At 37.6% G+C, this 21,468-nt stretch overlaps 1 protein-coding gene across 4 annotated transcripts in view; it reads right to left on the bottom strand.

Moving 5' to 3' along the window:
* The window catches only part of PARD3B (par-3 family cell polarity regulator beta), a 442,892-nt gene that overhangs the window by 283,934 nt on the left and 137,490 nt on the right, over positions 1-21,468 (bottom strand). For all 4 annotated transcript variants that reach the window (XM_075093709.1, XM_075093712.1, XM_075093710.1 and 1 more), the window contains exon 4: positions 4,688-4,797. In XM_075093709.1, coding sequence (XP_074949810.1) covers positions 4,688-4,797 — 110 coding nt within the window. The remainder of the gene's footprint in view (positions 1-4,687; positions 4,798-21,468) is intronic.

Below are 21,468 nucleotides of genomic sequence, written 5' to 3'. Positions count from 1 at the left end.
AATACCCACACATTTTTTAAGTACTACTGATAATCTTTATCTCAAAGCCAAGCTCTGATTGTAGCATATCTTTATGTTTACGTATGTACATAAAATGGTATATTGAAGGAACAAATCATGGAGCCGCACCCTTACACACGCTCACATTATGCTAATCTGCAGACACTTAATCAGGAAGGCTAATACATTACAAACACAATTAATAGCCAGAAGAACCAGAGGAGGTTTCGACCCTTTTTAAATAGGGCTTGAAACATAAAAGTGTTCTGATTATATATGAACCTTATACAAAATTGCAAATTATATGTCCACAATGCGTAAAATATAGTCACATTCAAGTCACATCTCGGTAAAAACTGAAACCGTATTGAGCCACTCGAGCAGCCTTCAATTGATCCAGCATCCCATTGTATGTTTAACTATGGATAAATGCAATTTAATCTGCCATTCCCATTGATTAACTCTAAGTTAACCTAGGTATTTATCGAGGAAACATGCAACTATAAAAGAAAAGAAAGTCATGCAGAACATAACATCCCCATAATAATCAGCCAGTTAACAAGAGGGGGTGAAACCTTAGTCCCACCAGAATTAATGCAAAACTCCCATCAACTTAAATATGACCAAAATCCTCCATCTAAAACTCAGGACAAATCACGTCTTAAGATAGTAGGGAAGTCTGTCCTTGGGCACAAAGAGAGAGAAGCAGAAGTAATAGCTCCAGTAAAAAATTTCAGATGTTATAATTATACCTTAGCAATTACCACCTGGATGAACTGGACTCAGCAAAAGCAGCAACATGTATTCTGCTCCCTAAAATATCAAAAAGTAAAAACCAACAGAAACTCACAATTCAGAGTTTCTGCCTTGCTGCATCTCATCTTTATCAGAGTGGAGCTTGGGTAGTGGGATCCAGCTAGGATTCGGACAACCCGAAACTGCAGCTCCTCTCAGCAAGCTAGGGACAAGTGTTGATCAAGTATTAGGGGACCAAAATGCTTCCTCCCTCTGAAAGGCCTCGACTGTCTCAATCACTAGACGGCATGGCCTCACTCCAGGGGAGATCCCCAGTGGGAGACTTCATGCTCATTGCTAACCCCACTTTCTGAAGCCAGGCCACTCACCACCAAAAAGCAGCTGGACCTGTATTTGGCTATTGCCGCAGCAAATCTATAGCCCCAAATTTTTCAGACAAGTGCATTAAACCAATTATGCTTCCCTGAGGTCCTCTCTGCAGACCTAGGAAGGGAAGTTTCCATCTTTGAAAGCCTGGCCAGGGCTCTGTGATTACAACTAGACAAATAGCTTAACAGTTGCCTTCATAAATTAACAAATTCACTAACAATATTCTAACAAATTTCTTCAATAACAAATTCAGACATTTGTTATCCCTATTTTTCCCTGATTATAGTCTCTAAATTTTTCAGTGGCAGCTATCACAATAAGGAAGGAGAGGTTTGGATGAAAAAAGAAACTCAAATTTTGCACCATCTGTTAAATGACTTCCAGTCTGAGAGAACAGATGCTGGACTTCATTATCAGTTTTTGATTGATCTAGAAGTATTTTGTTAATTGGGGCTAAAACTACAGCTAAGACAAAATAAGTGTCAGAGAAAATATGAAGGAATAGCTCAATTTTTTCTCAAACTACCTGGTCACTCAGAAAAGATTTTGTAATTATGGCATAAAAAGAAAAAGTCTTCCTTTGACAACATCTAAAAACCAGAATATATGCTCTGCTTAGATTCTATAAATACTGTGAACTACTCAAATAGTTCACCAGGTTCATCCAGTCTGGATGAACTGGACAGCAATGTTCCGTTCTTATATTACTGCATGTTTGTTGATTTACTTTATGCATTACTTATTGTACGTCTGCCCTGCACTCTCCTAGAGACAAATCAGTGCTGTCTTCAGAGATTCATATGATAATCACCGTTCAAAGATCTGATAAACTACTGGTGTATCAGTACATACTGTTTAAGGCAGCATAAGGTCTAACTATGAGTATTTCTACACAGAACTGAACCACCTGTTCTACATGTGCCAAACACCAAAATGCCAGAAGTGCCAAAACAATTAGGCTAATTATGGAAGTCAGTTTCAGTTACAAAATGATTGCTAAGATAACAGTGGCATAAATACAGAGACCTAATTGTTACTACATGCAATGAAAATTATTCCAGCTATCAACAGCTCTCATTTTTCTAACTTGCATGTGACTGCAAGGAACCAGTCTAATGTGAAAAAAGTATGTATTTGTGGCGAAGGAAATGCAGTATTAATTTTAAATTTTCCTCAGTAATATAGAGAACAAATTAATTTTCTCTAAATACTGCTTTAACACTTGCATGAAAGAGCACAGCTGTATTAAAAAATGCAATTTCAGTTGTTTGTGCATGTTTTTCCATTTGTCAGATATCAATTCTTCCCCATGTTTTAAAACAATCTGTACCTAATTTAACCTATGTTATTTAAGCTTTCTATGCTTCCCAAAACATTATGCCAAAGCATATTTTAGCATGATTGACAATGAGAGTTTTAGAAACAGTACTGTTGCAAAAATAAGAGCTGGAGTAATGTATTTTGCTGTAACAGATTTTTCACTTTAACAATAGAAACTTTCAACCTTCTGGGCCTTCCCTCCTCACATGGCATTTTAAAAATCTGAGAGCCTGTTCCACTGTTGTTACCTGTCCAGCTTTGATGGTTACCCCTATAGCTGACAGAGGGATGCTCTGTATTTTAGGCATAGAGAACTTCTTTAGGCCTAGAAGATTCTTGCATACTGGTGCAAGCCAGTGAAGCATGGTAAGGTTTTAGCCTCCAACTATAACTGCAGTCTTCATATAATGGCATAAAATGCACTTGTCACCACTGATACTGCATTTAAAAAAAAAAAAAAAAAAAAAAAACAAAAAAAAAAAAAACGAAAACACCCAAACAACAAAACCCTACCTTTTTCTCCTTAATGGTCAAAAATAAAGCATTCAAAACATGTCCTGGAATGCAACAAATTTCACCAATTTTTCCACTTTTTTTTTTTCATGGTTATAATACAGCACAGGTCAGTATTCCATACTGACATACTCACTTTAGACACTTCTCAAATTTGCAAAGAGAGTTAAGATCTGCACTGTTAACCAAGAATTCTTCTTTTTACTTTCATTTATCAGACTAAGTCAATATTTCATTAATATGTAAGTGCTTGCAGCAAACATCAAGAAAAACCTCTCAGCTCGAACAGATCTGACAAATGACACAGGACTTAGACAACATTCAGCCCCCTGTAACACCATAAAGTACTTGGAGAATCACTACCACTTAAAATTGCACCACTTAGCAAGTAACACTGCAAAATAAGATGCACCCTAAATCCTTAGATACACACACATTTGGCCATGCAAATAGAAACAACAGTCAACTAAAATCCTGTGTTGGCCTTCAGAATTACAGAGTTAAGATTGAGAGCCATAAAACATCATTTATATGTAAGTCATCTGACTTACCTCATTCATGTGAGCTAAAATGGAAGTATGGTGTTAAATACAACATCCTCGGCTGAAAAGGTTCCAACTTCCAGCGTGTGTTGCTGAACCCCAGTTGTCTCCTCCTGCTCCCTAATGTGCCAGTACGGCCATCTGTGGAATCTTGTTATAAACTAGTTGCAATCTAGGCTGAAACATCCTACTCACACCAAACAACAAGACTGGGGGTTTGAGTGTTTTTTGGTTTGAAACAAAACAGTGATAGATCAGTTTACACAGCCGGGGACACGGAGCTAATTGCAATTCTGTGTTGGGAAGCTAAAGGGGAAAAGGCATACATTTCACAAGTAAATGAAAGCATGTGCAGATGCGCTACCATTCAAGCCACGATTCATTTGGCATGAAGCAGCACAGAAGTCTATGAAAAAGTTCTATTCTGCCTGGTACACTTATGCATCTCAGCTCACATTCAGAGATTCTAAAGAATTTCATCTTTTGATACGTAATATAGAAACACCTTCCACACACACAAATACAAGGCTTCAGGGCTTAAAATTCAAGCTGAAAAATGTGGCCCAAAATGTGACCAAGATAGCATCACTTTTAGAAGATTGAAGCCAGCCTGCAATAACATCTGATTAAGAGTTACTGCATCCTCACTAAATGTGTCATTTGCACTAGTATTTAGTATTAACTATGTTGAAAACAAGTCTGTCCTCAAAAGGGAAGGGTCAGGTTGTGAAACAGAAAAGTGGGAGAAAGAAGAGACTATGCAGTGTAGGAGCAGAGTACCAAAGGAAGACAGAATTGCCATGGGAAAACATGGGAAGTGAAAGAGGGTGCAAGACCAATGAAGCATAATAAAAGCAAAGTACATTTTTTCTACTAAGCAATGGTAAAATGGACAATACGATACTGAACAAGTAAACAATTGCTAATAGTTCAGTTCCTATTTCAGTGCCTTATGTCACCATTGGGCTTTAGGTAAATAACATATTTTAAACAACAGAACCACTGTTAATGGACTCTATCATCAAAAATAACCATTTTGTCCACGGGAAGTTCTCTCCTTTACAGAAAATGAGTATGATGCACTTTGTTTTAGATCCAAATTCATATATAGCTTATAAAACTGCTATATACCAACAGGTAAGAACAGGTTTTGCCTTTAAGAAAAAGGTGAGTTACATGACACCTACTGTCACAACATGCTTGAGACTGTGGTCACTGGGATGAGAAGCACTTGGGTGGAAGTCAGCAGGTGGGCCCAAAGCTGGATCACTGCTCCTTCGTACTAGAAGTGGTGTGCCTAAGAGACAAAATAACAAGCAATGATTAAAGGGTACTGCAGGAACACAAGGTAGAGCTTCATGTGATTTAACTGAGAGAGATGTACAGTGCTTAAATTTATCTGTGGCAATATCCACCTGGTAAATTACTAGATTTGATGGGGTTGTGCTACTTGGTATTTACCAAGCTAAAGAAATAGAACATTTTAAGCTCTGTTATATAGGCTTTCATCTATGAGCTGCTAAATTAGGTGAAAATTGCTGACAAACAGGAGGAAAAGGTACCTTCTCAGAAAAACAAATGAGTAGTTGCAGGTACCATCAAGTTCTGACAGGGGAATCATACGCTTGATCTAAGGAATAACTGTGAACACAGGAAGAACTGGACTGCTATTGTTAGTTCCTACAAATGGTAGCGGTTACTCAACTACGGCAGAACACAGTCTAAAGCCTTTCATTCCACACTAAGGAGAGCTCTCATTGTGCTGTTTTGCATTAAGCCACCAAACTGGGATCTCACAATCTCATTTTCAGCTGTTCCTTACTTTCTCCTGGTGTATATCCAAAAGCCATAACTGCTTGCCTCTCCCATACCAATTATACAAGCCCCCCTTTAACCTGTATGGAAGGTCGCTTTGAATATGACGCATGTCCATATATAGAGAGTCATAAATTTCATTGTTCAGAAGATGCAATAGTACATCAACACTACTTCTGTGCTGTCCCAACCTGAGGCATGTAAATGACAGATCAGGCACAGGTTTTTGGCTAGAGAGGCAGCTGAAAGATAAATGGATAACTCTGGACATTAACTTCATTTAGTATCTAATGTGCCTTGTGCCTAAATAAGGATATAAAGAGGAGAAATGGAAAAGATTTTATTCACAGCAGATCTACCTCCCACTACCGACTGCCAGGATTCCCAGGGAACAGAAGTAGGCAGTTGCAGTTGTTTCAGAGAAGCTGTAGACTAAACAGCTTGCTCTTACAGGTATCTCCCATTAGGCTCACCAACTACTCATGTCTATTCATGTACTGTCTGGGAATAACCTCAAAGACCAGTCAGAAGCTTCTAGCAACACAGCCATCCAGTTAGAAGACACTTGCTGCAAAAACCTCCAGGTGGGGCGAGAGGGAAAACATCTTCAGTGATATGACAAAGGAACTTCTCACATTATCCAAAATGAAATCCAAGTCTTTCCAAAATAATTTATCCATAGGCAAACAAAAAAAAAAAATGAAGAGAATGTTGGTCTAAACCAATAATTTGTCAAGCATTGCAACTGAGGGAAAATAAGATTATAACTGTCAGTTATAATATTAATTACAGTGGCTGGGACTGATGGCAGTCATAATTACAAGATCTATAATAGAAGTTTGAACGTGCAACAGTTTCTTCATTAGAGAGATGCTAACAAAGCTGGAGTGACTGCACCACATTCACTCTCAGAACAACTTTGTAATTATAGCTCAAATAAATACCAGCACCTGATGCTGAGGAACAACCAGAAAATCTAATGCTCTTACATTTCCTCACAGTAAGCAAGTTTTTATACACAGGTATATCTCCACTTATGCAGGAAATCAGTAAGACTTAAATTTGTGTCTTGGTATTGAGGGAATGCTCAAAAAAAAAAATCAAAAGGTGAATACTGTTTTTGATTCCAAGTGATTATCATCTTGATATCAAGAGCTATGCATGCTTTTATAAGGCAATCCTGAAGAAGAGGACTGATCACCAAATTTATCCATTGTGTGATTTTCCAAAAGCATCAGTAGTTCAAAAGGAACCAAATCTCTCCACTCAAATACTCCTGTTCTTCACATGGTGCTGAAGAGAAATTTCTTCCTCTCTAAGCACATTTGATAAGAAGGTATATAAAAGCTAAAGCCAAAAAGCATTGGATTTTTAAGGTACTCCCTCCTTTAAGATACTTATTACTTAAAATAATTTTTTCTGTGTATGACCAAAGTGTTTCTGGTGACCTGTATCCAATTTTCAGTCTCTCCCATAAAGCAGTTTGAAAACAGATGCTGAGACGCTTTTGTATGATTCAGCATAATTTAGTCTCCAATTCCTTTTGACATAAACATGAACAGTACAGAGAAACACCCTTGCTAAACTACCAGAAAGCCCTTTGCATTGGTACTTTTGCTTGCAACTTTCACAACTCAATGAGCCATACTCCAAATTCAAATTAAAACATACTATTGCTCATACGCTTCAAGGCCACCATCCCAGCCCCTCTTCTCATTTCTGTCTTACTTTTTCCACAGTGAGAAGAGGGTAAAAAAAATTTCCCCACAGTCAAGTAAAGAGGCCAAAGATGGAAAAAGAAAGAACCAACAAAAAAAACAACGCACTTCATATCAAGCCCACTCCTTCTCTGGAAGCCAACACTCTGAAATTAGATTTCTCATTTTCCTGAGCTGTCTTCTACAACTAACTCCTCACTTCTCTCTTCATCTTTCAGCCAGCAGAATGAGTCTCCCACCTCTGTGACTGCTGGGAGACAGGACCTTCATTTATTCCAGGGCCTCCCAGCATCTGCAGCAGCTGAAACAAGCTGTCTCCTGTACCACACCAGTCATATAATGCTTGTCTAGTAAGACAGGACCATACCTCAGTACTTCTGCTTGCTCCCTGTATTGATTGCTGCAAGGTGTGTGTGGTTTTTACCATATCCCACCTGCCCTCAGTTTTGAAGACCTCATTTTCCTTGCTTTCTGCCACTGTTTTCCAGAGAAACTGAAGCTAAATTACATTATCCCAGCCTCAGTTTACAGCTGTCTGAACTTTGAAACCAAAGTTTGCAGAAGCACTGGGATTAGAGAGAATACTGTTTTCCAATTTGGGAAGGTGGCCTTGGTAGCTATTTGCTTTTTTTTTTTTAATTCCTGCAAGTTTTTGCTTGTTGCCATGAGGCTATGGAAAGTTATGATGCTTGTCTGGAATGCTTCTCTACTTGCACAAAAACAACTGGACTTTTTGACCATTGTCTACATTGCTTTTCTCTTTTCTCCCAAGTTCCTGTAAATGTTAGGGTTCTACAGATCATTTTCTGTTGAAGAGAAAACCAGAGCCTATTTTCTTAATTTTTAAAAATATATTTACTGACATATAACAATTTCTTGTACAGAGGTATCACAAATTGTAACATCTGTGTGAACCAAGTCATCTGAAATCTTTAGCTACAATGTTCCAAAGCAGTCCCTCTGGCCCTCATTGCTTTACATGCATACACCACAAAGACACTGGAGCACAAAACCCACCTTTTATTAGACAAAAGTATATTGAACCAAAATGCCCTCTCTAATAGGGGAAACCAGATGGCAAGCGGGAAGATGAGATGAGAGACTTGAGAAGCAGTACTCTCCCTCTTTGCAGGGAGAATCCCTTATTTTCTTCCCGGAGACAGCAATTCTCAGCGGCCCCCTGAGCTGACTCTCCTCCGCTTCCCCTCATCCTGCGCAGCTCAGGCTGCTCCCTGCCGCTCGGTGCCTCCCAACCTACACTTCTCCCCCACAGGCTCCTTTGTTTTTCAGCCTCCCCATGCCTCTTCTGTACTGCACACACAGAGCTCTTGAAACCTAAGCATGCTCCCTTGCAGTCCGGACAAGAGAAACCTCCCCAGATCCCACTGCCCAGGACTCAACCCGACCCAGGAGTCGGCCCATGTCCATTATACACACATACTTTCAATTTGTGCATCACTGTCTTCCTTAGACATAGATAAAATGTAATGAAAAACCATCACTGATACCAATTATTACAGACATATTATAGACAATTATATACATTTTTATGTAAGCGATTATGTCATCTGTTTTCTTCTGTCAGGAAACAGAAGGTTGCTTTTCTCCCTACTGCTTTCCTTTTGTCGTGTTGTGTTTCCATGTTATTCTACTCACGCTCCTGCATTTGTGCTGAACATTTATAACAACCGGTGTAAGCTCAAACAGAAAAGTCATCTCTTCCCTGAATGATGAGACACAGAAAAACTCCCTTTCTGCACATCAAGTTGATCATACAAACAAGTTGTTTGTTTACAAGCACTGCTGTCTTGTGCCACAGTAGCACTTTGTATTTTAAACTTAGGAAATCAGTTTTTAAAAACTAGTTATCCTCATGTTGCAGAATTGCACCAGTAATTTACAGACAACAAAAATTCAAACATGCCCAAGACTAATATTTTTCGCATGATGGCAGCTTTTAACCTCAATCACTTCAGGGTGTATCTCCCCTTCTTTCAAAATTTGCAGAGAGTACCTTCCATTATGGTACCATAGCACCTTCTAAGCACATATGGATGTCTCAGCCTTATTATCAATATATACTCTTTGACAAAGCTAATGGAGAAGAAGTCCCATGGTTTTCCTTAAAGTAAACTCTGCGTTGTTTAGTTTCAAGCCATGTAGATCAATCTTTTCTTTTTGCCAGCATCACCCTCAAAAATTAGTATCTACACAGATTCATGGTTAAACAGTGTATTTTCCCTGAACTCTTATGTTTTGGAAATATTTTTTTTTTAACTGCAAATATGGTTGAAACAAGCATATGGTAGAAACCACACTTAGATTTAAATTGGTTACATTAGGGAAAAAAAAAACACAGAAGAGAGAAGTTCTGCCATTTGTGCACAATTAAAAACTGAAAACTTGCATCAACACAATGGCAAAAAAATGTCTCCGTGCCAGATGTAATCCTCTAGCCTTATTTTGTTGGGGTTTTTTTTGGTTGTGGGTTTGGTTTTGGGGTGGTTTTTTTTGTTTGTGTTTTTTTTTTTTTTGTTTTTGTTTTTGTTTTTTTTGGGGGGTGGGGGAGGAGAAGGATGATGATGGATTCTTTACATTTCACCAAAAAGCTGGACAGAGACATTAACACACTGAATAAGAGTGCACTCTCCCTCGCTTCAGCCCTTTGGCAGATCAAAAATCAGCATCTGAGGTTAGAAGGGTCTGACTAAAAAGAAGTGCTGGGTTTGATATCACTGTGCAACCTCAGATAAAGAATGTCAGGTTTGGAATTCAGGATCCGAATGTAGTCAGGGGAACTTCGGAGCTCCAGCTGTCCCTCCTAGGGTCCCCCTAAACTCTTCAGGGTCTCTAGCCTCTGAGTTCTGGCATGAAATTTGATGCCTAAATTTAGACAGCTGAGTATTGCTTAGGGTGACGACTACCACAAAAAAAGGTTACTCCAACCCGTCCTTAATTTTGCTCTTTTGCTCTTAAAGTCCCCTTGCTCAGGAAAGCACAATTCACCTCCAGGCTGAAATCCTTTTATTCTCTGGGATTTAGGTTGCAGGTTGCTGTTACAGGGCCAAATTCAGAAAATTGAAGACAACCAGGGTTTATCACCCATGAGCATTCTTGGTAGGCTGTGCTGTCTATAATGCAGTCAAATTACATACTAAAATTGATTTTAGCATTGCTTTGGGTGCAAACGCTCTCGGTGACTTTTGGGTAAGCTGACAAATGAAGGAACACAGAAAACAAAAGCACTGATGCAGTGGCAACTAACATATTATAAGAGTTGGTTTGTTTGTTTTTCCAGGTAACAGGAAAGAACTATTTTAGAGGAGAACAAAAGATACACTTGGACAGAATATCATAAGTGGGTAGAAAGAGATTTACAGTATATCACCTACACAGTTAAAGTCATAATTCTAAATGCTGCTCCTGCATATAAAAATGCTGACTATGATGGGGGGAAAAGCTGTCCATCAAGTGTTTATCAAACTGTCAACTGTTAAAGGCCATACACCAATGACAATAACTCTGCTGCCTGCTTCCAAATTACACTTGCCTGGACAGACCGACAAATTATTATTTTTCTCACCTGCATGTGCGCCACAATATTTTTTAGAGCTCCTCCTGAGCAAATCACAACAAAATTTCAAGTCAGAGTTGAACCAAACACTATATGCATACACACACAAATGTGAAATCACTCTTCAGCATAGACAATTCTTGGCTGGAAGATCTCTGAACAGATACAACATAAACAACCACCATTTAAACCAGAAATTCAGAATTACTTTTAAACTGGTGCCATCATGAAACAGTTCAGGCACTAGAAACAAAGTATTACAAGCAGGTTATTAATTTATATTTAAATATAGGAAGGGTCATTAATATATACCTATTTTTCTTCTTTTTATCAGAGAAATTTCACATTAACAGGCATACAGACAGTTCTGCCAGTCAGCAGTTTTTGAGAACACTAAGCAATCACTGTGGGTAAATTTGGTTACCCTCAGATTTATTGCTTACCACCATGAGGCATCATCTAATGGTTCCACCACATACTTAAAATGTAGCTGACAATAGCTTGTACATTCTACCATGTGATAGGACCGTACCTCTTTATTTTTTAAATATGTAATGCTCTGAGGATGCGACTTTTGTGTTCAAAGCTAACTCAAATTGTTCATAATAGCACTTATCAATACAATTTCAGGTCTACAGCTATCTGTTCTTTCCAAAGTACATACTGCACTTTTTAAATTCCCATGGATACAAGATTAGATTAATGAACTAGGATGATGTGATAGTTAAGACAACTGACTTAAATCTATCAGCAGATGAAAATCCTTTTCTAACAAGCTCTCTCCTTTACATATTAATCCAATGCAGAACAGTGTTTTCCTATCACTCTAACCGAGGTGTACTTTTTCTTACAAAGAACAAAGGAAAATAAAAGCAATTGCCTACAAGTAAAACCCAGTAAAGGCTTTGAACAGAGATTGTTTTGGGATGGTGCTGTTCCATGCCATAAATTTCAAAAGAATTATTTTCTCTTGTTGCATGCGCTATAACATATGAAGTCAGATTTCAGTTAAGAAGCACAAGAACTGTTCTCACAGCTTTTATGACCAGAATTAAATTTCTTTAGTGTTATCATTGTCAGAAATGGTGCCCAATAAAACAACTAAGGAATGCTTACATTTACAGCTTTTGGACTTTCGAAGATGGACAAAAAAGAATCACCTACATACATTATTTCAGTAATAAAGTTAATCCAGACCCCATTTTCAGGATCAAAATCCACATCCATATGAAAAGTTAACTACTCCTCATCTTAAGGCACTAGGATATGTATGTATCTATAGAAGAGATACAAGTAATGCTGCTACTTTCTCCCTGTTGCAGAATTTCTCTCAAGAAAGTTTCCAGATGAAGGATAGGGCTTCAGTTTGGATCTTACCCAGGTATTCTTTTCTTATACTTTATGTCACAATACACATCAGATCTAGAGTAATTTCAGGATCTTCTCACCTCTGTCAACACAATGCTCCTATTTTCAGTTCCTCGCGAGACAAAGAGGGAGCACGCAGAGTTACTGGAGTGTTGGGAGCAACATGACTTGGCTTCAAAGGGTCTTGGCTGCAGGTACAACATGGAAGATATTGGGCAGAGGGGTAGGAGCTGCAGCAGAATCCTCCTGGCACAAGGATTAATCACTTCACTCACAACAGGGAGTTGTGATTTTTCTCCCAATCCAACCACACTAGCAAAATGTTCAGCTCCTGTCCCTGCTGGCCAGACTGATTAGGAGCTTTGTGAGAACACAGTGGCTATTACAAACAAGAATCAGCACTTTCCACTACAGGCAAGGGTTTCTTTTATTCTTGTCCAGGTGAAACATCTTTGTGAATCACACCATCACTGTGCACCCACTGACTGACGCACAGCCTCCAACTTCCAGATTCAGACCCGGGATGAAAAATTAGAGCAGCTCCAAATATTTTTTGTCTTTTAAGTATCACTTGGGGAAAAAAAAAAATATCTGTGTTATATTAGAATTGTCCTACACCCACAGGGTTTTTTTTGTTTGGAAGGGTTGGGGTTGGGTTTGTGAGAGTTTTTTTGGAGAAGTTGTTGGGTTTTTTTTAATGTAATGTCTTTCAAATGGCATTCAGATGTCAACGGAAACTAAACTTTAGTTATACTTAAAAACACCAGCCATCTTAGCCATCCAACTTGCTGGAAACAGCAAAAAGCATTCATCTTATTAAACAGACTGGGTTTTTAAGCAGCATATTATCTGTAGTTACTGAATTTAAATCAATCATTTTAGGCTAATATATCCTATAAGATTTTAAAACTAATAGATCTCAGACTCTCGCACCTCATTTTTATTCACAGATTGAAAGGTGAAAATAAGCGTTTCTTCTATTTCAATTCCCAGCCCATTTCTCAACTTCAAATGAAATACTTAATGAACTGTACTAGTCAAATAAACTGACACACAGAAAATATTCTGTGCACCTGCAAAAGAGGCCACACTGCCAAAAGCTGGTTTAGCACTTCAGCTAACATCAGTTACAGGTGCTTATGCAGTCACTTTTCCACAGTTAAACAGTTTAATTTTCTTTAAAGCTTTACAGCTTGAATATCACTTTGGTAGCATTTTATTGCTAGTAGTAGAATAGTAAAATACTTTTTTTGAATATTTTAATGATATTTTAAAGGAGTATCACAAATTACGGCATCAGAAGAGGTTCTTGTAATATTTAAATATGAGCTGTGTTTTATACATCTCAACTAAATTAAGAACTTTTCCTGTTTTGATCTTTCCTTTAAAAAGTAGTCCTATTATGATTACTTTCTATTCTAGCCATGGTAAACTAGTTTTAGTCTCAAATTTCAATCCTCTTCCTGCCAATTTTAAAAGACAAAGATAAAATAGTGAAACCTCCTGAACATGAAACTTTCTGGGAGGTTTCAAGGAATGATAACCACGTAAGAACACCTATACTGGGTCCACCAAATACCAGGGACAGGGCATAACTGCAAAGTGGTGTATCCTACCACTGTGCAAAAAATAATGTTTGAAAGATTTCCAGATGGGAGTGGCATCTAGACCACCATATTTTAACAGCCGCTGATAAGCGGACCCCTTGTGAATTTGTCTAATTCTATTATAACTCATTGAATTTTGGCCTGTAACACTGAATTACACAATTTAGTTGAATGTTTCATGAAAAAGTTACTATACTCCTATTTTTTATGTGGTGAGGAAAGTGAATAATCATTGCCTATTAATCTGTCTTAATATTTAAAACGGTAGGATTATTATTTCTGTAGGAAAGTTAGAAAAGGATTCAATCACAGAGGGCCATTTTTCCCTTTTTGTGGGAGGGTTAAAACAACATGACCAAAATAATCTGCAAGATTCATCTTTAAAGTTAACATTCTACATCCTTCTTTTACTTAATGTCTACAGTAAACAGACTTCCTTCTAATGAAGTAATGAGTTACAAAGAAAGCAAAACATAGATCAACAGCCAGTGTGTCTACGGGAAAATTGTGCAACATATTGGGAGGGAGGTGCATCTTTTGCCAACTATGTTCAGGAGTAGTAAATACACAACTCTCCATTTTACTTGGCTGAGATTTTAGATATCTGTTGTGAGAAACAATCAAAATCTGAAGTGGCACTTTAAAATAAAGAGACAAAAAAACCTAGCAGCTAAAGCTCTTGAAAGGGTAAATTAAATAGAAAACAATGAGAAAGAAGTACATGGCAATGGGCAAACTGACTGAGAAATTTAACAGTTATTTGTAACTTCTCTAATGATGACTTTCATAAACATAGGTTCATCTGTATACTGGAACATGTTCATATGGAAGCAAACAGTAAGCAATCCTTAGTGAACAAACATTGCAAAAAATGTGCAAAACTATACTCGTCCAGTTTCTTACAAGAAACAAAAAGGTGATCTACTACTTCAAGACCTTCAGTTGAAGACTAATTTTTTAACTTGAACAATTTCAAACTACCAATCAGCCAAGCTTAGCAGGCTCATTTACAACCTAAAATACACATTTTGCCATATTCCCTCAGAGCTAATACAGCACATAGTATGGTAGAGATTTATAAACACACATACACACTCCTTTGACCTAGCATTCGCGTGTGCTGACAGAGATTGCACTATAGCCTTCCAAAACCTTCAGCTGCAAATAATTAGTTTAAATGGATTGGTCTGTTTCTTTAAGAGCTACTACCTTTGAAATTAGCTATGCGTTGTAACAATATACAAATACAAGAAACTGCAACATCACAAAATCAGTAAAATAGATAAAAACCTTAGGAAAAACACTGACATCGAATAGAGTGCGTCAAAAAGCAGCGTAGACTTTTGTAACAGAATTTATTCTGTTATTCTAAGTTCACCACCATCCCCCAAAACCTTCCCTGAGGCAATAAAAGGCTGGAAATGAACATCTTGGCTAGAGAGCTACTGCAGGAAAATGTGTAACTTGGGATGGAAAAATATTTTTCTCCCTACTTAACATATTTTCATGGGGATACCTCCTTACCCCAAAGTAAGGCAGACTAAACCAAGTGCAAAGAGAAGAGAGGCAAGGGGAACAGCTGATGAGAAACAATCTTCAGGGAAATCAGAGGCAGAGGGGCTATTCAAAGGAAAGGGGGTTCTTTGTCAACCAACTATGCATGTAAATTTATTACCCACACTACTACTCAATTCTTGGGTACTGAGAAGGAAAGGAACAACTGGCTTGTTTTCTAAATGGGCAGCCCAAAGATGGAGAAACACATGGAAATTTATATATCTTTACAGAAAGCATTACTGTACTGTTTTGCTGCAATACAAAGATAAACTTCAGCTATGCTGGTGCAAAGCTCATTTCCATGAATCAAGGACAACTAAGTAATACCAAGCTTAAGTCATGAGGTCAAAATATACCAAACCTGCATTCTGACCGAAATGAAAAGTTATCTTCAAACCTTTAGTTTGCCTGAGAACAGAAGCCATTTGTTTTATGAACACAAGTAGACTTTAATTGATCATCACATTCTTTAAAACCAGATTAAACTGAATGCTGCAGAGGAGAAAAATCTATCAAGTACAGTGTCATCCTCACAACACCTATGACAAACAACACAAAACAATGTTTGATAACACTACTACGAGAGCAGCCTTCCGGTGCAGAGAAAGAAAATAAAGTCATATTTGCTTAAGGAAATAAGCAGTATTGCCTCAACTCACAGAAGGCAGTATGTTATTCTAGAATGCATTTCTTTTGAAATTTACCAGTTTCAAAATGTTAATTTTCCCTGAATCATACAGGAGACAATTATGTGCATGTCGTACACTCAATGTACTGACAAACATTGGAATGCTCAGCCAATAAACTGACATTGAAGATTAAGATGAACAGGACAGCTTTTATGTAAGAAAAAGTGTCTTTCCTACTTACTCTGACATGGCATTTATGCTGTATACAAGCATTAGCAACATTTTGCTCATCAAATTAATAGTTTCAGTTCCTATCTGTTCTCATAACTTTAAAAAAACCCCAACATAATAATGTTGGTTCCTCTGTATTTAAAAATATGCTGTCTCTATGTCCATAGTATCTCAACACCAGCTTGAAAGAGGACTAACGAAATATATGCTGTTTAAAATGCCCCCAAGCCTACTTACAATACTTCCACTTCAAAGCAGACAAGAAAGAGAAGGAATTCTTTCTGAGCTCTGAAGTCTGAGCACAGAAACAGACAAAATCCATACCCTGGAGGTAACAATTTGAGCCCCGTCAGGCCTATCAAGCGAGAAACTTCCAAAGATTCCTGGAAGAAACCTTGCCTTCAATTCCCTTCAACTTCAAATTAAGACACTGCCAATGGAAGCATCTCTGCTGACTGACTTAGCAACCCAAACACATAGGGCCATTCAAACTAAGTAAGTGTTTTGAATAACCCCTTGAAGCACGATTTAAGCTAGAGCAAGTCAAAATCCACAGAAATATATTAAACTGATTAAGCATATACTCTGAAGCCCCTGAAACACCTTCAAGGAAATTCCATAAGAGTGCAGGTGAACTTTCCCAAATGTTAAGAAGACACGGCCGCAACACCGACGACTGCACCAAAATAGAAATTTAAAACCTTCTAGGCTAGCATTGTTATTATCCTGTACTAGACCTATTGAGGGTTGGAGCGTTCCCAGGTAGCAACATGTTTTCAGGAAACAAGTGTCCACTGCAAAGACACTATATAAAATGTCCAGAACTGAAAGAACTGGCTGTTTAAAAGCACAAGATCCTCAATATAGCTTGAACTTCAACTATCATTGCCATTTGCAAGCTTAATTTAGGAGAGAGGCTGTAATCAGCCATTCCAACCATCATTTGCACGCAAGTCTTCCACTTGCCTAGAACGTTGATCAGACGGAGTGTGCGCACACGTCTGTGTGTGTATATATAAAAGAAGAAAATCTTTTTGTCAGAGATTTACTATAAAGCAAAGGCATGCAAATTTTGAAAAGCCAAAGTAAGACCTTTCAGTGAGAAAAGCAAGACACTTGCCCTACTTAGCAGTGAAAGCTTCCAAATCGAGGAGTTAAACTCCTGTAGTTTACAGGAGAATTTTATAACTTGCTATCAATAACTGTTTAAGCAATTATTTCTTCATCTAACCTCAATTTTAACCAAACACTAATAAAGTTATAAATTGATTAAGCAGCTAAATTTTATTCTAATAGCCAACACTCAAAGTAACCTAATTGTATCTGCTTCCCATAATGCTTGCACTCAGAAAACATATTCAGGAATCTTCAGCCCGATTCCCAAGGAAAGGGAGAAAGAGGAAAGAATAATTCAAACAGCAAAAAAAAAAAAGAAACATCACAGAGATACCTACACACACCTCACTCTTAATCCTGCCCTAGCATTCAGAAGTGACAAGTATCACCAGATACTGCCTTCCTTCCTCCAGGCAAAATCATGACTACTTAACACCAAGGAGAGAAGCAAGAGAAAAGCAACAACTAAGTTTGTGTGCACTCAACCATCATCTATAAAATAAAGCAAATGAAACACTGAGCCAGTCATGAAGGCATTTCCAGCTCAAAGTGACATATCCATAAAATGGATCCTCCATAAATAAATGAATGCTCTCCTTCCTGCCCACATGGACCAAAAAGGGAAAAAACAAACTGACATCATGAAAAAACCCAAAAGGCTAAACCTCTTACACCCCCTTTCCTGTTCCACTACATACCATGCAGGGGGAAAACACTAGAAAAGAACACTAAACTACTGGGTGCAGAAGGAAACCAGAAGGGCTAGTAGCATGACTATGCGCACACAGAAAATTACAAGATGGCTTATGAGCGCCAACAGAACTACAAACATTAAAAACTCATACAGTTCAGCTAGTTTAATTGAAAAGCCTTATAAGAAATTGAAAACTCGCCTACTGAAAACAAAGCACCTGTACTCCATGTTACATACTTGAAAAGTTACAATGACACACTAGGGTTTGTTTTTCGTTTTTTTGATGGTGGTGGTTTTGTTTTTTGGGTGGTTTTGGTGGGTTTTGGTTTTGGTTTTTGTTTGGTTTGGTCTTTTTAATAAAGGAACATTTATGAAGTGACTATGCCTCATATTCTGCAGGAATATCTAGCTTGCATTGAAGCTAATGATGACACGAAGCATTCTTTATAGACTAGTGGCCTATGAAGCAGCACGCTTTCACTGGACATTAGCTTGTCAATAGCCTGCAAGGCATGATGAAATATCATGGATGCACCAGTTTCATGAGCAGATTACTGGTGGGTAACCATTTATTTGCTAAAGACTTATTAAAAACCTCTAGTTTGAAATACATAAACATCTAAAACAAAACATTTTGAAAATACTTTAGGAAGATCACATCCATTTACACATAGTCCATTAGTTGCTACCATAAAGTACCATTTTACCACTCTACGTTGCTAGTTCACTTTTTAAAAATTCTAACAATAAAAGCATATGTATTCAAAACCTCAAACTATCAGCTAGAGAACACCAGACAGGACTATTTGCACTTACTGTTAGTATGCCTAATATACATAACCCCATCCATCATTGGCTCTCTAAAGATCTTAACATTCTACACAAGAATGTCAACCACTACCCTGGCAAAGCTATCTTTAAGGTGAAAGAATGACTGTTCAATCATACATCAGCAACAAAACAGCAGTTTCAAAGAGGAAATAAAGGTGATCAGTCAAAAAGGTCTGCAAAGGTAAGTCTCTCTCCGCAAAGTCTTCTCAGCTAACATCTCTATCAAGAGAAATATTAGGACGTCATATACTCAAAAAACCAAACCAACCAACACACACATCCAAAACCAATGCCAACAGAAAACAGCACCAGTTAACCCAGTAATTACTCTGCTACCTACATCAAGGATCTCCAAATGTTTCATCGTTCCAAACACTAGTGATCGCATCAATATATACTCATACACAATTTGCCAAAAATCCAACATTTTGCTGCTATAAAGATAAATGATCAACAACAGTGACTAGACAAAATATATTCATCTAAATAGGATTTGACTAGAAAGCAAAACCCACCACCTGTGCAGAATAAAGGAAGTAAGTGTTTCTTAAATGACTTTGGTATACCAGTTTTAAAGAGATGCTATGGCACCACAGTTTATCCATTCAAAATAATTTTGTCTCATTATGTAAGCTCAGACCAAAGGAGTTGCAAGACCACTACAGACCAGAAATGAAACATTGGTAGAGATGTCATCTAAGCTCAGAGAACATCACGGTCTTGTGGAAACAATGGGAAAACAACTAATTGTCAGTCATGGTCTGGATCCAATGAAACAGCTACGTTTAGTCTTCTGAGGGTACACAAGTTCAAAAGCGATGCTTAATATACAAGAGACTTTATGCCAGGCAGGAGAAGGGCTGAGGAGTCAGACAGCCAGAAGACCATCTCTGACAGAGAATTTTAAAATGAACTCTTTCAGTGGGGTATAGGTTACTTTACATTTACCATGGGCTAACGTCATGCAGCTAACAAGTATTCAACATACTGTAATTTCACTGTTCATTGTTAGGTTTTGTCTATCCAGAGTTTTATACGTAAGAAGCAAGGTAAAAAATGGCAATGAAGAATTTGCAACAGCCTTTGGGGTTAAAGAAGTTGACGTGTTCCACCATTCAATTTTGCAAATGTAAATCAGCTATTTAGGCGTTTAGCTGCCTTATCATTCTTCACAAATTGTTGTAATGTCCACATCACAAGTATACTCTGGGAAACAGCCTCACAAGACAAGCTCTCTCTACTGCCAGTTCAGCAACAGTATCTCAATGTTCTCTACTTACCCACAGAAATACTGAAATCAGTAGATTGTTTCCCCACTGTTTCAGACTGCTGACTGGACACATTAAATAGTTGCGTGCTTCTCTAAATTTTGTAATATATATTAATAACTGTTTTATTACCATTTGTATTGTAGCATGAAATGTATTCTTTTCCCAATCACATTTTCTGTCAAATGTGGATTTTTTTTTACAACAGAACTATATTTATTTCATTGTCAACTGAAGCATGTACATCATGATTTTAAGTACCAAAACAAAAAAATCTTTCTTATTTTGATATGAGAAACTAAGTACAATTAACAAATTCCTGCCAGGCTTGATATTCTTTTGCACTGTACTTTAATTATGGATGAAAAATAGAAAGGGAACTGGAGATGTAACTGAACTCAAGGCCCCTCTATAGAATCTACTTTCAGTACTCTTCTGCTCACTAAACCAATAAAGGCAAGATACCTGGAAGATCTACACTGAACGGAAACAAAAGCAGCAATGCCCCTTCCTCCTCTTCGGGTTTCTACAGAAGTGCAGGGTTACCTGTCTAACCCATCCAAACAAGAACACACAGCACTGGTACTTCTCAAAAAACTACAGTCATTGGGTGTGCAGAAGTACATGGGACATCATCGTTAGGTTTTCATCTACATCCGAATGGAATATGGCAGGTTTCAATAGATACATCTCCTGAATATAGAAAACTGTGGAGAAACAACTACTTCATCATGTCACCATTTCAGTCATCATGCTTAACAAAAAGACACCAGGATGCAAAACCCACTACCAAAATGAGATCTATGTACATAACTAACAAAACTAAATGACTATGCTTCCTTCAGTAATTTCAGCCCTGAGTATTAGAAACTTCAATAAAGCCTTTTCAGCTGTAAGACGCTATCAGGTATTTCTTACTTTGCAGTCCAAATTCAGACACTGGCAGCAATAACATCTGAAAATCCAGCTCTGCAGGAGGAGTGGGGATGTGCTCAAGTACGTTTACATCTCACCTTATGTTATGGATACTGTGTTCATAACCAGCTAAAATCTTCCTGCATTTTTCTTAAATTAAACGTAAGGGCCCACAATTTCACCTGTTTGAGAACACTGAGTTAGCTTTAGAAGTAAAGATGCATTCATTCCACGGAAAAGAAAAAAAACAACTGAAAAAATTCCTAAACTGTTTTAAGAAGATATGTGCCAATTATTAAGAAAGTCATTTGATAATAAGTAAAACAACAAATTTACTTTTTTGCCCTAAAATTTGTCTGGTACGTGGAAGCAATGTAAGCTATAAGGTGCTTTTGGCTTTCAAGTCAAATTAAGATTACGTTTTTATTCTGGCTCCCTTTCAAAGTTACAGGTGACAAAGGGCAAAATAAGAGTGAGTAACAATGGAAAAACTATGATTTCAGAGTCAAGTTGATCAGTATTGTAAAAAATATCAACCACAAAAAAAAACGTGAAAGAAATAAACACAATTAAAAAAAAAAATCCCCCCCATCATCACCATCTCTATCTAGCCAGTAAAGGCTTTCAGACTAGGTATAACATACG

The sequence above is a fragment of the Phalacrocorax aristotelis genome, chromosome 5 (genome assembly GCF_949628215.1).
Source record: "Phalacrocorax aristotelis chromosome 5, bGulAri2.1, whole genome shotgun sequence".
Taxonomy (NCBI): domain Eukaryota; kingdom Metazoa; phylum Chordata; class Aves; order Suliformes; family Phalacrocoracidae; genus Phalacrocorax; species Phalacrocorax aristotelis.
This window is presented reverse-complemented; position numbering and strand designations above follow the sequence as displayed.